At 43.3% G+C, this 17,998-nt stretch overlaps 1 protein-coding gene across 9 annotated transcripts in view; it reads left to right on the top strand.

Annotated features, from left to right (window-relative positions):
- LOC125330995 (guanine nucleotide exchange factor DBS-like) overlaps nt 1-17,998 on the top strand; it is a 178,360-nt gene that overhangs the window by 41,950 nt on the left and 118,412 nt on the right. For 8 of the 9 annotated variants that reach the window (XM_048314794.1, XM_048314795.1, XM_048314791.1 and 5 more), the window contains 4 exons: nt 5,852-5,966; nt 11,035-11,125; nt 12,363-12,482; nt 17,840-17,956. In XM_048314794.1, the coding sequence (XP_048170751.1) occupies nt 5,852-5,966; nt 11,035-11,125; nt 12,363-12,482; nt 17,840-17,956 (443 nt within the window). The remainder of the gene's footprint in view (nt 1-5,851; nt 5,967-11,034; nt 11,126-12,362; nt 12,483-17,839; nt 17,957-17,998) is intronic. The other variant, XM_048314793.1, reaches the window with a different exon arrangement.

Consider the following 17,998-nt stretch of genomic DNA (forward strand, 5'->3'; position numbering starts at 1 on the left):
AATCACGACTTTATTAGACAAACTGTCACGAAGTATATTAGCAGAGAGAATCATTTTCTTTGTGCTCTGCTCCTGTTAACAGACTTCAGTGGATGGGAGAGTATATCTGAAAATGGTAACTGACTCAGAAGCCAGTTTATTTAATTGGCAAAGCCTGGAGGGTATTTGGCCATCTGCTTCCTGTTTAAACTGAGCCTTTTGGAAAACCTGGGCAGACCTTGCCAAAAGGACAGTTTGGATCTTTCATAAAAATTGAGACCCAGAAAGCATGATTTAATGAGAAATTCATCACTCCCAACCCTTAATCAACATGGAAAACCAAAACAACAGAGCATGGAAAAAGCAAGACCTCACCAAAGCAGTGAAACTTCAGCCAAGATATCATTAGAATTTTTGGCTGCCTGACCCGGGAGATGAACTATAGTCAGGGCTGGGCTGTGATGACTCAGGGAGCTCTCTGCATGTGGGCAGGCCCAAGCAGTTAAACCTGCACGTGTCAGCAGCATTTGAGAGAACACTGTCCAATACTAACTGATGAGTTAGTGTCTGTGGCAGGCTGGGGAGGTGAGCTCTGGAAACTTGCAGACTAACTTTTGGAACTTCTCCTGACTATAGCCTCTTTGTTGGGCTGATGGTTTTGGTTTGGTTTGGTTTGTTTCCCAAGGGAGTCAGCATATTTGGTGATCTCTAGTTAGAAGAGCTGCTGGCTATGGAATAGGACTTCAGTGTAGTCCCTGACTGTCTAAACCATGGATATTTTTTGTGCCTAGGTGGGAGGCATAGGTGGGCTAGAACTGAGGAGTGGGAGATTTTCTGAGATCTCCATGGTTTTCAGGGCCTTGACCTGCAGTTGTGATTGTTTTCTGCTTTTACATCAGTCATACCAACATGCAGCTTCAGCTGTGAGAGCTCTTAGAATTCAGCACTCGCACCTCATTTGTCAGTCACACCCTTTACACTGCAAAGCAAAATTAAATTGTCTCAGGCTGCCATAACCTTTTCTCCCCCATGTATATTCCTTCCTCAAATACTTCATTTGCTTTTTTTCCACAGCTGAGTTCTGGCCCCTTCTTCACTGCAGCGCCTATCCAGGCTGCATTGGCTGCTGGAAAGTCTGTCTAATAGGAGCAACTATGAATGCTGCTCTGTGTCCTGGGACTTTGGGGATTAGCACACATAAGGGTGAGCAAAGGTCCCACTACCATGGGTACCTTGTACTACCCTGATACAACTTGTGTACTATCTCTTCTGAATTTCTTAACCTTCCACATTCATTCTGACTTCTGACCTGTCACCCAGGTTCTTCCTTTCCCTTTGCTCTTGGGCCAGAAGTGAAGAGGAAAAGTTGAGAAAAAGTAAGGAGAGTGCCCAGGAAGATTCTCATTCTCAGTGGCAGACCAGGCAGAAGGTCAAGTTGACTGTAATATTTTCTTTGTAAGTCCTGCCTTTCTCCAAGCAGTTCAGCCAGCTCTCTGCTCTTCTAAATCCTGCTGTTGTTTGCATCAGTTGTGCTCCAGCTGGTTGAGCTCAGGTCTGCATAGGAGACAAAAATCTGGTTGGGTTTCCCCTGCAGGCAAAACTCTGTGGCTACTTATGATGGAGCAGCCTGGGGTCTGACTGAGGAGCAGTGACCCAACCACAGGAGGCTGCCTGTGGGATAGCCTGGCTTCCCTGAGGCAGAGTCAGGAGTGAGCCTTGTCTTCAGCTGCAGGGTAGTCTGAACCTTCCCTGCTGCCGGCTGAACCTCCAGCTTTGGTGGCTGCTGCTTGCAGTGGCCACTGCCACCAGCTGCTGATTCCCTGGCCGGGCACCAGCATTTGGAACTGTCACGAGGTGCTGGGGCTGGCTGTGTTGCTTGGAGAGTGCTGCATCTAATGGTGCCTGGAAGAGCTGCAAGTCAGAGAGACAGAGGCCAGTGCATTGCATGAAAACAGCTGCCAGGCACTGCCGCGCTCCTGATGCCTATTTTTCAGTGTGTCTGTTTCTGCTTCTGACTGCACTAAACTCAAGGTATTGCTTGCTACTCCCTTGGGGCTCCTTAGTTCAGCTCATGCCTCATGAGCCCCTTTGCTCCTGGCAGTCCTTGTGTCCATTACCCGCTGGCACCACTGAATAGCACAGAATGCTTCAGGCAGCTGTAAGGAATCCCTCTCACCTCTCTGCTGTGCTCATTGGCTCACTCTCTTCAGCACTTCTGTCTCCTTCTTCCTGTCCTCACTTTCCAGATGAAGTGTCTTTTTTTTTTTTTTTTTTTTCTTGAAGACTAATTTTTTCTTCTGGTGTTCTGTGGAGCTGCTGGAGCTTGTTCTGTCCCTATATGCCCTACTTATGATGGGTTGTAAACTCTTCTATTTGGCAGTTGGACTCTTGTCACAAGTGATGGTCAGGAGTGCAGGGATTATGCACAGTCCTAGCAAGCACAAGGATGCTATACAGAGAGTCCTTGGGGCCAAATTCCATGTACTCAGTCCTTATGGCTATGAAACTGACTGAAGACTGTCCCTATTGGGTTTTAGTTTGTGTTCTCTGCCCTTTCAAGACATTGAGTAGTATCTAGCTAAAGTATTTCAAGGGCTGGAAGAAATCTTATGGCAACTCCCTAGAAAGAAAGGTTGATGGCCCAGGAAAAAAAGGGCTGCAGTTTGTCAATTCACATTCTGCAGAAATTTGCATACTGCAGCAATTCTTGATTTCGTGTCAGGGAAAAAACTGCCATTAACATTTAGATGTATGGAATTGCTCTCTCATACAGAAAAGAGAGTTTTCTAGACACCCTTGTAATTTAAGGAGCTTCCCTTATATCCCACAACATCTACTCTTGTTGTCTTATTTAGATACAGGGATAAATGGATATGGATAAGTTTCCTTTGTAACTCAGCTACTGCTCAAAGTTCAGATATGGGCAGGAAAAACCCATTTGTAACACATTTGTGCTATTGCTTGTCACTCAACACTTCAGACATTTGTGCTGCCTTCTCATCATAGCACGTAACAATTTCTGAGTACCAAGCTCTTTCAACCTTCCCCTAATTTCCTGGTGTGGCAGGAACTGAAGGTTTCCTTGTTTATTGCCATGTCTGAAATACAGCTGTGCTGAACCGTCTGAGGGTTCTGGTTTGGTTGCAGCAGGAAGTGTTGCCTTCGAGGTGGAGAATGAGATGGAGATCAGGAGCTGTTAAGGGCCTGTGGCTTAGTCAGAGGCAGGAGCTGCTGACGTCTAGTTGAATGTTCTGTCTGAGGCTGCTCCTAAGTGGCCTAGATTTGTTGCCAGCGGTGAAAGGAAGAAGTCAGTGTTCAGTCTGCTTACATTCATTCTTTGGATGGCTTTTTATAGGAGAAGATGCCATGACAAAAATACACACCCACATACATAGAGCGCAGCATCAGCCTGCCTCATCTAGCTCAGGGAAGAGGCCAGGGGAAGAAGGGCACGTGTGTGAACGTAGATGCAAGAGATGAAATAAAAGGTACACAGAGAGATCCTGGTCAGCAGGAGCATTAGAAGTACCATTTGAAACTTGTAATTTAAACAAATATTGAGTATAATGGCAGCTAAACTACCAGGTGTTGGAGGAGGGGATCCAGGGGAATCTCTGTCTTATCCTCCAGTGGCAAATATTGCTGCTTTAAACCAAAATATTCCAAGTTACTACATCTCCCTCATTTAAAGTATATTCACATATTTGAAATATGTGAATGGGAAAGTTTGGTGCCCAGAAACGATGTGAATGTTCACAAGATACCAGGTGTGAAATACCTTGGCATGCACTGAGCTCTGCGCAGCAGACAAATTCGATATTGAATTTTCCTGGCTGTTACTGCTTGTGTCCGGGAGATGTCACTGAGAAGCTGTAACAAACCAGCCTAACTGGTTGGAGTTCCTGGTCTAGAGTGCAGCAGTCTGGGGAAAATCTAAATTTGCATGACAGCATATTCTCCATCACTGCTGACTGCAGACAGTGCAGCTGGAGATCCAGCTGCCGTGCATCAGCATTTGGCACCACTCCAAGGCCAGTGGGGAGGTCAATGTGGAGGCCATGGCTCTGCTCAGCATTTGAAATCCAATTTAGTACAGTGTGAATGATGGCTTTCTTTCTTTCCCTCTTGGCTGAGAGACTTTTGAGTCTCTGTAGGCCTGTTTTCTCCCTAGCAAGGTGAGTTTAGTGAATGATCTAACACAACTGAGTAATTTTCAGGTGTAATCAAAGCAATAATCAACCTTCAGAAAGGAAAAGAGGGGCTGAAGGTAGTGTGCTGATACCATGTCACCATATGTCAAGAAGAAAAAGGGTTTCCTTGTTCAAAATTCGTGTTTTCTAGAGCTCTGAATTTTATGTTGTGCAAACATTGTATTCCACAGCATTCCAGCTCTCCAAGGCCAGACAGCACAGAAGGCACCTTAAATAATCTAACTGAGGCTGGAAGGATAGGGCAGAGGCAAGATCAGGACTAGCAAGGGACTGGCAACTCTACAGAGAAATAGCCAGGAATTACTGCACCTCCTTGCAATAGCCACCAACACAGGATCAGGAGAAACTGGTTTGTGGCATCAGCTGTGGTTATCAACAGGGAAAGGCAACGGTGGATGGGAGCAGCCTTGTTTATGGGGCAGCAGATTTGTTTATGGGGATTTGGAGGATGTTTTCAAGGAATGAGAACTCTTTTTTTCTCTCCACTCCCATGCTCCTAATGGGATAATTTAATGGGTATTTTCCTGAGGAAGGTAATTTACTGTCTCCTTCTCACAGCCTCCCCTTTACTAAAGAGAAGCCCAGAATATGGCTGTCCCTTGGGCAAGAGTTCTCTGTGTGTGACAAATGACTCAGAAAACTGTGTGTACAGCAGGACTACACTCAGTATTGGGCTGTTAGAGGATTCCTGAGCCTGGTGCAAAAAATAGGTTTACGTAAAGATTGCAGAGAAAGGAGAAAGACTCGGGGAAAACATACCCTTAATGCCCTATTTAAGGAGAACGAAGCAATAAGGTATGTGTAACAAAAGCTTTGTTTCGTTGTTCCTTTTTGTGCTGCTGCCTCCTCAGTGTGCTCTCAGCTCTGAGTCCAAGCTGGTGAGAAAACCCCTCGTAACTTCTGTGTGGTTGGAGCGATGCCCAGATTTATTAGTGGAACCCAGTTAGGATTGGTGCTGCAAGTGAACAGAGTCTGTGCTGTGGACTACAGCAGCTCTTGGAGCTGAGCATCGTGTCAGGAGCACTGTAAATGCTGCTTGGTTCCAAGGGGCTTAGCTCCATGCTTCCTGTAGCTCTACCTGAATCTGGATCAGGGAATCCCTCAGAAAGGGACTCTTCTTAACCTTGTAGCTTACAAGCTTCCTGACCTGTTTAATAGAGGTTTGATGCAAATAAACAGGATGAGCAGAAGTCCTCCATGCACTTTGAGCATTTTTTTGTTAAGGAAAGACCTAAGCCTGGATTGGTCCCAGGCTTTTGTTGTGGGTTGTGTGTGTGTATTCAAAGGTTTCATTCTCTGTTACTTCCTTTCATTTGATGTCTAGAAGGAATTTGAGAGTGCTGTACCTATAGGGAAATATTGTAGTACTATCACAAGAAATTATTTGGAAATGGGAAACAAAGAACAAAAAAACCAAACCACTTAATCAGAATTGTGCAGAAGATTAAGGAAAAAGCTGAGAATCTCAAAGGCTAGAATCTCATCTGGAGTAAACGGAGGTAATGAAACTACAGTGAGTTATATCAGATGGGAGCTGGTGATGATTACTGGACGTGGGCACTTCACAAGGAGAAATATGCCAATGTTTCCCACTTGAGCACTGACCAGTCTGTTCAAAGGCGTAAAATCACCCTCTAAACTTTACAACTTGTCTTTTGCAGGAGGAAGAGGGAAGGATGGGGCACCCATTATAACCTTTCCAGAATTTGCAGGATTCAGTGAGATACCCGATGACGATTTTCTGAATGTGGTCACTTATCTAACCAGCATTCCCAGGTGAGGCTAAGCACAAATGTCTGTTCATTTCCTAGAGGGTTTTGCTTCCCCAGGGGCTCGCTGATTTTAGTGGTGCTACCAGGAAGTACCAGTGCCTCTGCATCTATCCAGTCATTATGAAACTTCCCTGTGTGCTGGAGGCCCTAGGAATTATTTCTGTTGTCTGCATGGAAAAGAAAGCTTCACACAGGGCAGGTTGAACTGAATCAGAGCAGGAGCAGATCTGAAGAGCAGCAGCAAAGATGGCAGATTAAAGGGAGTTAAGAGGGGTTGTTTGTGAAAAGTCTGAGGGGCACTGGATGTAATAAGGGAAGGGCTGCTTCTGGAAGGAGCCATACTTATGTAGTATGACTGCTTATTCTCTGAGTGCCTCTTTCTATGCAGCTTTCCCTTTGCCGAGGAAGCAAGTGAGGTGCCCCATTGGCAAGATTCTGGCAAGCATCATGTGCTATCTGATACTTCATTTCTTTGGAGATTGCTCCACAGCCAGGATGTTTTCCTTGCTTTTCGCCTGCAGTTTTATAAGGATAGTGAAACAAACTGACTTCCCCTACTCTGAAAAAATGTGCTAAGGCATGACTGCTGAATTACTTTTTGTTTATCGAAGAGAGCTTAATATTTTTTCAGTCCCCTGATCCTGTCTCTAGACCATGGCTCTTTGTGCTAGTGAGAAGCACAGCAACCATTTATTATTTCCTGCGGTCTTCTGTAAAAACGTGCTTAGAGGATCACAGCAGAAAACGTGCCTCCTTCAAGTTTGAGTGAGAAGTTTTACAGCTTTACCTACGTGTATTCCCCATATTTGCCAAAGTTGTTGCCAAAGAGTTGCCAAAACAAGCTGAGAGAAACAACATACTGTGAACTTAACAGCTTCATTGTTTCAGTCTGCTCTGTGGGACTTTTGTTCTGCCAGGGGAAACCCTGTTTTGAGTATTTCTTCACTCGCTCCAGGCCTGGGAGGGTGACCAGCTTCAGGGTATACACAATAGCAGCAGTGGCTGAGAAAACCACAAAGTAGTTTTTCAGTTCTTTGTTCTTGGTATGCAGGGAGATGATTCCCAGTAATGCTGTCATATGTTGGGGAGCCAGCATGTTATATTGTCAACATGATAGACAGAAATGCTTTGAACTTCTTCAGCCTGTGTGAAGCCCAAAAGCACGGATGGGTTCAAAAGAAATGAGCCAAATTCATGAAGGATTGCTCCATCAATGGCAGCTGGACACAACGGCTCAGATTCAAACTCAGGCTGAAGAAATTAATTTATTCCTTAATGCTGGGAATTGGGAGAATATACCAAGAGAAATACTGTCCTTCTCATTTTCCTGCTGCCTTTGTCTCAGTAGTCACTATCGACCAACACTGGAGTCAGGGTGTTGAGCTAGATGGACCTTTGCTTTGACTCAGTTTCAGTTCTGTGTTTTCTGCTCTCCTGAGGAGTCCCAGAGCCATGTGCAAAGAATGAAGAATTGAGTTTTAAAACTTTGTAAGTCAGGAGAGCTGTGATATACGTATTTTACAGCTGATGAGGTATGTGTGAGTAATGTCTCACTGTACAGACAGGCTCAGCAATACTTGTGTTGAGTAAGTGACTGTTCAGTTTGCTTTAAATGACTTGTTCAAGGTTAGTGACAAGCTGGGCTTTGAAAGTACATTTTCTGCATACCAGCACGTTGGTTTGACTCTTAGCTTCAATCATAGACTGCACTGTAGGGATGTGAGTTTTCCAGGGAATTTTCTAGTCTTTATTGCAGTGCTTTTAGAAAGATTGCCTGCATTTCTTGAGTCACTATTTGAAACTTGCCACTATCTCTGTAAATGGTGAGGGAGAAAGATGTTAATTTAGAAGAAGAACCCGAGCAGCAAGCTTTGTGTGATTTATGACATAATTATATGGAGTTCAGTCTCAATCAGGCATAAGTAGGGGACCTGACCTGTTTGGGTGCAGCAGAGCCCTGTTAATCTGCAGTAGGCTGGTCTATGCACAGTGTCTCTGCCATATACCTCAGCAAGCAGTAAAGGGACTGCATTGTTACTTTTGCCAGCACTACTCTACTAGATAGTGCTGTGTATAATATAGCAGCATTCCTGTGCATGTAGTTTCACGGCTAGTAGTCCACCTTTTACTTTAATTCTCAAGAAAGGTGTGAAGGTATCCAAAAAAGTGACCAAGAACAGAGAATAGTCTCTAATTCTTCTGGAGTTACATGAATCAGGTGAGGTGAAGTATAGTTTGAAAAGCAGTTCATCCTATTTATCATAGAAAATACTTCCTTCTTCAGAGCTTAGTGAACCAGAGAAATCAGCATCATTTTCCAGGCAAGTGTAGAAAGAATATCTGTCTTTTATAGTGTCTGATTTTGCATATCCTGTACAACAAGGTTCATGCTAGTTGTGGAGATAAGCTCTGTGATTGCAGATAACGTCATTTAGTGTTAGTAACTTTCTAAGTCCCTCTGGAATGATTAATCTTATATGCTCATATGACAAAACATATGACAGGATTGAAGATCAGCCCAGTGAGACTTTTGTAACTTGATTTGTTTTCCCCCTGGTTCAACACCTGTTTATGGGAGTGCTCCACCAAAGGGGTCTGGATACAAACACATCCACAGGCACTCAGTAACATAGTGTATGCATGTGCATACCTCTGTGCATGCATTAGATAGCTCCAGAAAGCCCTTTTTTACATGCTTTATTGCATGGCCAGAATTCCTTTCTCTTTAACTTGACATGGATTAGCTCCTTTGATAAACAGGTGCCCTTCCCTCCTTCCAAAAGAGGTCAGGAATTTCAACATCTCCTGACCTCCTCAAGTCAGTGTTCAAGGGCTATCTTGAATATAGAGCTGAGGATGGAACAGTTCTGCTGATTGCAGATATTTTACTCAGGGAAAGGGAACCTCTCTGCTAGACATCTGTAGATCAAGGCAAATGTGCCAGAATTTATTTTGTAGGTAAGCCTGATGTTTATCTGCTCTTCAGGATTGTCTTCAAATCCTCCTTTTCAGAGAACTGGAGAAACCCCAATGCATTTTCATAATGAGGGTAGAGATAATACAGTACAGACACTGTGAAAACATTGATAGAATATGTGTGTGTGTGTTTGTTTTTAAACCAACTTTCTCTGGATGCACACTTAAGTGGGGTTCTCAGCTGTACATCCACTTGTGCTGATGCTGCCATTTCGGCCAGGCCTCCTCCTGTGGCTGTTTGCCTGCATCCATCCCTTGGTGCCAAATGACATTCAGACCTTGGTATGGTCTTTCAGCATGCTGATTGAAATAGGATCACTTGCTGACACTCTCTCTGTTTCCCTGGCTAAATTTCGGGCCTCAGTCAGTCCTATCCAGCTAAAAAGGAAAAAAACCCAAAGAAACCACAAAACCCCAACAACAACAACAACCAATCAACCCCACAAACAAGCAAAACAAACCAAAGAAACCTCCACATCAAAAAGCAAATATACAAGGACCATTGGTTTATCTCAGTGACAACAACTGATGCTGAACATCATTTGAACATGAAGACCCCAGGCTCAGACTTTTGTGTTTAGTTTCTCACCCTTTCTGTAACGATCTGCAACACACACAATATCTTTGTTGCCTTTATTTGAATATTATCAAGGAATTTTACTCTGTGGAATATTTGTTGAGCTACTGAAGGATATGTATGTGTTTGTGTATATCTAAGACTACTGAAGGGTGTGTATACATTTGTGTATTTTCAAAAGGTAAAACAGATTCATTTTCTTCCCTGTGCTTGAGAGGCACTGCTGCAAACATATTTTCTGTCCTCTGCAGAGAGCTGCATGTTGCACTACTAAACAGGAAAGGTCATGTATTGTCACTGCATTTCAGAGGAATGCTGTAAATATATTAAATTGGAAAATTCAGTGAGTTTTCCTGTCAGCAGTATGAACTATGAGGAACATTTGCATGGCATCCCAGTTTTGCACAATACTTTGGCTTTCAGTTTTTGATCCTGCAGAGCTGCAGCAAGAGCTCAGAGTTGTTATTGTGTTGATTGTCTTCAGTAGATTATTGACATGAATTTGTATAAAATGACCCATGGAAACAGTGTTCCTGGGTTGGTCCTTGTATGGGCAGTGGAATAGGGATCAAGGAGATAATTTTAACAATTTTTTTTTCTTAATCTGTGCTTAGATGCTTGATTGCCTTATGTCCTCTCATTATGACATTTATACTCTTCCTGCCTGCCTCTGGTTTGTCGTGGGATGACTGAGCCATCCTGCTCTAGTGAAGTTTCTGGGCACTTCTCAGTGTGTACTTAGCTTCTCCAATGCTGAGTGCTCTTGGAAGGCAGAGAGCAGAGCAGTCCCACTGAAACCTTGCACTCCAGAGTGGGATTTTTGAGAGGGAAAGAGAGGATGGGGTATTTATGAGGTCTACATAGGTGGAATGGAGCACCAAATCAGTGCCTCCCAGATCCTCCTTGAAAAGCATTGAGAAGGAACAGGAACTGTTATTGTGGCCAATATGTTAAAAAGGATAGTTCTGAATGACTTGCAACCCCAGAACAAGTTTGTGATTGGCAAAACACAAGTCTTCAATTTCTGCTTTGCCTACCAGAATTCCTGAGGCTTTGTGTACACAAGTCAGGAGATACTGATGCCCTGGAGCTCAGTGCCCCTGTCAGGTGTCAGCATCCTTGGAGAATGAAGACTGCAGGGGGGTGTCTAAAGCTTGAATTACTTTGCAGAAAAAAAAAGATCTGGGGGTTTTGTCTTCAAAAGAGCACAGTTTAATTTGTGGCCCTGAACCATTCATGTCACCTAGACTGGCAGCAGAGTAGCACAGCAGCTGAGAGACTCAGCAGATAAAATATTCATGTTTTGTGTAAGCTGCTAGCCTTATGCTGGAAATAGAAAACTTGCTGCCTTTCCTTTTCATGTGCATTTCTGCAAATATTCATTCTTTCCACTGTACGTTGTGTTTTCATAATGGGCTCCGAGCGTGATGTGACGGAGGCTGTGTTTTGCTGCAGTTCTCTGCCTTGCAATGGGAGTATCTCCCTGTAACCCAGCACACCTATTTCATCTGTTTTGCAGTCTGGAGGCTGCCAGCATCGGGTTCATCATCATCATAGACAGACGACGGGACAAATGGAGTGCAGTCAAGGCATCCCTGACACGAATAGCAGTAAGTACTTGCTTTTGTTATTTATCTTCTAGAAATTAAAATTATCTGCTGAACCTTCAGCACATGATACGTGATTCAAAATGAGCCTCCTGTGCTCATATTAAGCTCCCAGTTTTTGGCTGTGGATGCAGATTCTTCCCTGCCCTGCAGCTTGTAAGTGTTAAATAAGAGAGGGAGGAAGCTGCAGAAACAAATTACATAGCCTTGTTTACTGCTGAATTAGAACAAATTCCTTATTTTCTGGGTTGACTGCGATACAAATTCTAGTAATTTGAAGTTGATTCCTAGAGGAGTATAAGAGGTACCCCTTCTGTGCCTTGAGGAGGGATGACGTGGCCTGCTTATGAAAGAAATAGATCCCAAGGGGATTGTGTTTGCATGGTAGTAAATGATCTCTGTCAGAAACTCTTAATAGCTTATTACATCTCATTTGCAAAAGTCAGAGCTGGGCACTGATTTTCAGTGCTAAGAAAAGCAGCTGCTTCCATACATCTCTCACTAGGAATATTTACTGTGTGAGGACCAAGCACTTACACACAGAGGTGTAGGATGGAGGGATGACAAAGGTGACTTTAAGTTCTTTCAAGGTATTTAGACAGAAATGTTTTTCATTCTCAGGCTTTTTTGCTGCTCTCTTCAAGAAATTGTTCCTTTTTTGCTTGATGATCCCAGAGGAGTGTGAGAGATGTAGGCTGGGTGTTGCAGGCAGGGCCATGTCTGATGAACGTGTTGAGTGCCTGTGTGTGTGTAAAAATATGTGAGGTTAAAAAGATTCAAAAGCCTTTGCAGAGTGAATAGGTAGGTCAGCCTGGGGAATCCGTCCGTGCCGCACGCCAGCTTCCTTCGCCACGTCCAATGTGGGCAGCTAGCTTTGCCCTCTAGTGGCTGCAGCCTAAAAAATGGGAAAACCTCTCTTGTGGCGGTGCAAACGGGACTTGGTGGGGTTCGGATCTTGGGGAGGAAGGAAGGCACTTGTCAGGAACTTTGGAGCTCTGTAATAAATCTATACCAGAAAAGAATGTGTGGCTGGGCAGTAAAATCCATGGGTCAGTCTTCCTGCTGGCTTTGGAGATAGCAACAACGAGCATGTGCTGAATGGACCAGCTGATACAATGAGCTTCTGGATTGAGCAGGATTCAGTAAACCCTACCTGCTTTGCCCTGGTGAGGAAACACTTGGCTGAAAATTCCCTTGTAAGATAGAAATGTGCCTTCTAAGAACTCTGTGTTTGTTGCAGGGAGCATTTCCAGGAAACCTGCAGCTGGTGTTTGTCCTGAGACCTTCCCGCTTTATCCAAAGGGCAATCGCTGACATTGGCATTAAACTCTATCGAGATGACTTTAAAATGAAGGTACCGGTAAGCATGCAGTTTTTTGTCCATGCATTTTCCTTATCTCCATATCAGCAGTTCTGGGGTGTCAGCAATTTCTCATAACCCAAGATTGCGAGTGGCAACTGGGGCCTTTCATCTGAGTCTGTGTGGTGATGCCAAAGAGTTAATTAGCAGTGGATGGTTCACAGTATTTAATGGACATGTTCCCATGTTCAGTCTAGCTATAAAATGTGACTCAGTTTTTAAGTACTGACATTTTATCTCAGCGGAGAAGTTCCCCTTATGTAGGCAGAGGTAGATCCCACTCTAGTGATAAATGTAAGTATTCAGGACTACAGAGCAGTGAAAGCCTAGGGCTGAATTCTGCACTATTTGATGGGTTATCCACGGGAGTGCTGACTGTCCCTGTAACATTGATTATTCTGAATATCTTTTATGATTCCCATGCCCTCAAGATTCAGAGTTTGTTTTTTACTTCTTTTTATATCCACTTGGCATATGCTGTAGGTTGATGAGACTGTGATTTGAAGAAGGTTCTCAATCCTGAGAGAGTTTGAGGTTATTCTGTGAGAGGTCTTTTAGGAGTTGTTTTTAGCTGCATGTTTGCATGTGGTGTCAAAAATGTTTAAGTTTTATAAATAAACTTGAATTATGATTATTGATGATATTTCATCCTGGATCAGACTCATACTGTGTTCCACAGTGGCATTACTGGAGGGATTTCAGATGACTGCTTTGGATTTTGCTTGTGGGTTTATATTGTTTTGCCAAATACTTATGGCTCTCCTCCAACGAATTTTAGCTCTGTCAATACTCAGGTTTGAAGTTCAGGTGTTTAAAACACTTTCTGCTTCTCCTGAAGTGAGGGACAGCATCTTTTTATTACAATGCATACAGAAAAGAAACCATGAACATACATTTGGTTACTGTGGTTAAATGGTAACATTTACTGTCTTCCGGTAAGGGTGGCTTTTTGGTAACCTGCAACATTGATGAAAAAATTATGTTTGAATACAAACCAAAATTTTTTATAGTACTTTAAAGAATGGATGTACCATATTTAATATGCCATGATCTGTTACTATAGCAACCGTTGTATCAGTGACTGCAGCCCGTAAAGGGACAACGTCATCAAGGACTAACATTTTCCACCCATTCAGCATTTCCTATACTTTCAGCAATTTATTTGAAGTTGGAGTTACATTTCAAACCTTGGAAGGGATCGAAGTTGGAAGGGAGATTAATTCTAGGCAGGGGTCAAGCACTGCATGAAGTATGAAATGGTAATTTATCTTTCTTACAGGCAGGAAAATCAAGATAGCAATTTAGTTTGGGGTTGTCTTGGATATTTTGAGCCATTGTGGGTATGTCCACAGAGCTCTTAGAGAGCAATGTTACAAAAACTAAGAGCATGACATGTTTGCTGGATCCGCCTGCCTCCTGCCCAGATACCTGTACACAGCCTGTCAGATTTATGTGCAGGCTGCACACATATGCCTGATGCTATTCTAAGTTGCTTAGGGTTGTACTACAGGTGTTCTAAGTTCCTGGGGTCTGTCATGCTCTCTGGAGGGGCTTTTCTTCTGTGTTGGAGCCCATCCCAAGAAAATATCATCTGGGCATGTCCTTGTATACCCCAGTTTCAGAGTGGGGAAGTAACTGAGAATGATGTCTGTTTGTCCTCCTTGAAAACAGTATCCTAAATGCCAAGCATGAGAGCAAGACCAGAGAGTTCCTGTCCCATTGGAGATGTCCTTACTCAAGGAATTAGGGATCAGTACCTATCTTCAATATCACCATGATCTTTTGAATTGTTTCAGGTTGTTTTTTCGTATTGTGTGTTTGGCACTATGACACCATTCATGTCATAACTGGGCCATAGATGGGTGGCATTTCTTATCACAACTCTGAGTCAGGACCAAGACATGAGCATTCAAAAGGGGCTCCAAGAATATTGTGTGCATTTGTTAAGGAAACATTTGTTTAATAGTTTATTTGAGCTATCAGACTGTAAATATGTTCAGTAAAATAGATTTCCTGGGTTAAATCAACACTGAAATGAGTAGAAGCCAGAAGATTGAACAGGAGCTGGAAATAAAGGCTGAAATAACCAACCAGACACAAAGAGGAAATGCTGGATTTATATCACGTTGGCATACAAACATGGGTAATAAAACCTCATAAGGCATTGGTATAGTGATTTGATTCAATATCATTAACCAGCATCAAGATATAGAAATATTGGAGGCACAGCAGGGTTCTTTTGAGATTGAAATCTGAATTCAAACAGAACACCCAGAGATATACCCAAGGAACCTTCCATCATAGGAAGTGAATTAAAGCATCTTCAGAGCATACCTGAGGGGCTGAACAATCTGTCCATAGCAGGCACTTCCTTGAGCTTTGTAGGCTGTCACTTTTTTTTCGACAGCCTAACCCATCGAGAAGCAGCGCCCCCACAGCTCCATGTTCCACACTGACCCTTCTCTTCTAAACTGCTTCTCCCTGGCACTCTCCAGCTGACTGACTGTTGCTGTCTTCCATCTGGCAAGCAGCATGGGAGATGCTAACCCTCCTTCAGATTGGTTTCTTAGATGGATGCTGGATTGCTCGTAGGCTTTCTCCTGCAGAAATGCCTGCATGGTGAAGAGCCATGCCCTGTTGGGTAGCACCGTAGCTGGCAATATTAATAGGTTTGCTTTGTGGCTCATGCTGAGCATACCAGGTTAAAGCAAACATAAAATTCTTCCTAAAAGAAAACTGCATGACAGTGTTCCTCCGTAGTTTCAGAGAGGTTTGAAGTGTATCAGAAGATTTCCTACTTGTCAGCAACATCTCTGATGGGGAAGAGCTACAAAGCAGTTAAGACTCACTTTTTCAAATAATGATTTCCACTTCAGAATTAGTGCATAGACTTCATGTCCCAGTCTGAGGCCTTTCCAAGATGATGAAGCTTTTTGAGTTTTCTGGCTTTGATCATAACAGAACAGTGTTTCATAACACATTCAGAGAACAATTTTTCCTTTAACTTTGGCTGAGATACTCAGTTTCCTTGCCTCAGTTTCTTCACCAACAAGATCTCCTGGTTTCTGTGTTTAAAGACAGGAGTCAAGGAGAAGATGAACTGCTGGAATTGAAAAAGAATAGAGTGAGGGCCTAATTGAAAATATTCAGCCTGTACAGGTCCCTGGGACCAGATGCATCCTCCACTATATTCTTGTGCCAAGTTAGGTTAAAGTCTGGATGGATAGACAACTACATATGGATTAAAAAACTAGTTTCATGATGGGTTAGGAGGGTCATGGTAGTGGGTCATGCTCTATCTGGAAGTGGGCAACAAGTGGAGTGTTGTATTGATACCTGCTAGGACCTGCCCTGTTTGATCAGTGACGTGGAAGAGGCAACAGGCTGCACTGTCAAGTGTGCAGATGTCACTAAACCAGGAGGAGCAGTTGGTATACTCCAAGACAGGGCCACTAGAACAGAAACTCAAGGAACGGGCTGACCAGCTTATAGTGTTATGTATACACAAGGGACAAAGCAAAGTCCTGTGACTGGGAAAGACTTTCCTTCTAGAAGGGTTTTCTTCCTCGAGAAAGAACCTGTGTTCTTCCCTTCCAACAACACAACAGTTGTGTTGTTGACAGCAATTCCCTGTAGCCTGACTATGTGGGGAGCATCTCTGGGGAAAAGGACCTGGAAGACAGCAAGCTGTACATGAGCCAGAGTGTGCCCTGGCAGCAAAGGAAGCCATCAGCATCCTGCATCAACAGGAGGAGTATGAACAGGAGCATAGTCAGCAGGTTGAGACAAGCACTCATCCCCCTTTACTCGGCTCTAATTAAATCACACTGAGAATACCCTGTTGAGTTTTGGTTCCCCCAGGAAACCCCCAGAAACCCCCAGAAAAATACTAAAGTGGAGTGAGGTCAACAGAGAGCCAAGAAGGTCAAGGCTTGGAGCATGTGTTCTGTAAGAAGATGCTGAGGGAACTGGGCTTGTCTAACCTGGAGATGGGAAGGCTTAGGAGGGTTAATATGACATAGCAGCAGCTTTCCAGTCCCTCCAAGCAGGTTACTGGGCATTGCAGCCAGCTTGTGCATGATGGTAGGGCAAGAAATAACTGACATAAAGAGAAACAAGGGCAGTTCTGACTTGATAAAAAGAAAAACTTTTTCACCACAAAGTCAGGCAGCAGACCAGACTGCCCAAAGAGGTTGTACAATCTCAATCCTTGGACGGTTTTAAGTCCCAAGTGGATAAAGCCCTGAGCAGCCTGGTTTGATCTCACAGCTGACACAGCTTTGAGAAAAAGCTGGACTTGAGATCTGAGGTTCCTGCCAACCTGAATTATTCTAGAAAGATTCTGTAACAAAAATCAGCTAAAAACCTGTTCAGGTTTGTTCTCCAGGCTTTTCTTAGAGGACTATTAGCCTAGAATACACATCCTCTTATCTCCATACATCTGCACTCATCTCATTGTCCACAGTGTTTGCCAATGTACTTACCATGCTCCATTGGAGCCTGCTGACATGCAGAGCCACTTAACCGTTCTTTAAATAGAGTCAAGTAACACATTTGACGTATTTCTGACATTTATTTATTTAAAATTCTTTGTCATTTGTGCTCAACATTTTGGTTTTTTGTTGCTGAAATCATGGCATATCTTCTAGCTGTTGGAACAAAAATAAATGTGTGTTACTTGTGTAACCACTTGTGTTGACAAGTTTACAGTGGTTGCCAAAAGGTAATGCTGCTTATCTGAAGCTGAACTAAAATCTTGTTTGGCTATCTTCAAGCAGGTCTAGCAGTAAGGAGATTCTAAAGTAAAAAAAATGGATCTAGGCTTATCTCTCCTTTCCGTTCTGTTATGATTTTAAATAGAAAAATGCCAGTGAATTCAGTGAACATACAGTGCCAAAAAAATCAGAAAAGTGAAAGAAAAATCTTATTCTCAGTGGTTTCATTTCAGCACTTCCCTGGATCAAGTGGTTGGTGTTGAGGAAGCTGTTTAACTTGCCTGTGCCTCTATTTTTCTGTAAAAAAAAGTTATCTAGAGAATAAATTACTTTATGGAAGTTTGTGTGAACATCATCAATACCATGCTTTTTCTCTTGATGCGCATGCAAAATGACTGAGCCTAGCAAGGAGTAAGATGATGTCAAACCAAGATTAGTTAAAGAATGTCCATATACACATTGAGAAGGCAAAATATAGAGGAAATAAACTGTGGCCATGGCATGAGCAAATACAAAATGAGAACTGGCGGCCTGTGGGGGAACTGCAGAGGTCATACATGTTAAGGCAAACCCAGGTCCTAGGAACAATGATTGAAAAGGCTCATTATTTCTCTCAGTCCAGTGTGTTTGGATTCATTTCAGATCATCATGTTAAATTCTGTCTCTGATCTGCATGGCTACATTGACAAAAGTCAGCTGACCCGGGAGCTGGGAGGAACCCTGGAGTACGGCCACAGCCAGTGGATCCATCACCGAACTGTGAGTGCTGGTGCTGTTCTTACACACCTACACCTGAGCTGT

This window comes from Corvus hawaiiensis, chromosome 10, assembly GCF_020740725.1.
Source record: "Corvus hawaiiensis isolate bCorHaw1 chromosome 10, bCorHaw1.pri.cur, whole genome shotgun sequence".
NCBI classification, from domain to species: domain Eukaryota; kingdom Metazoa; phylum Chordata; class Aves; order Passeriformes; family Corvidae; genus Corvus; species Corvus hawaiiensis.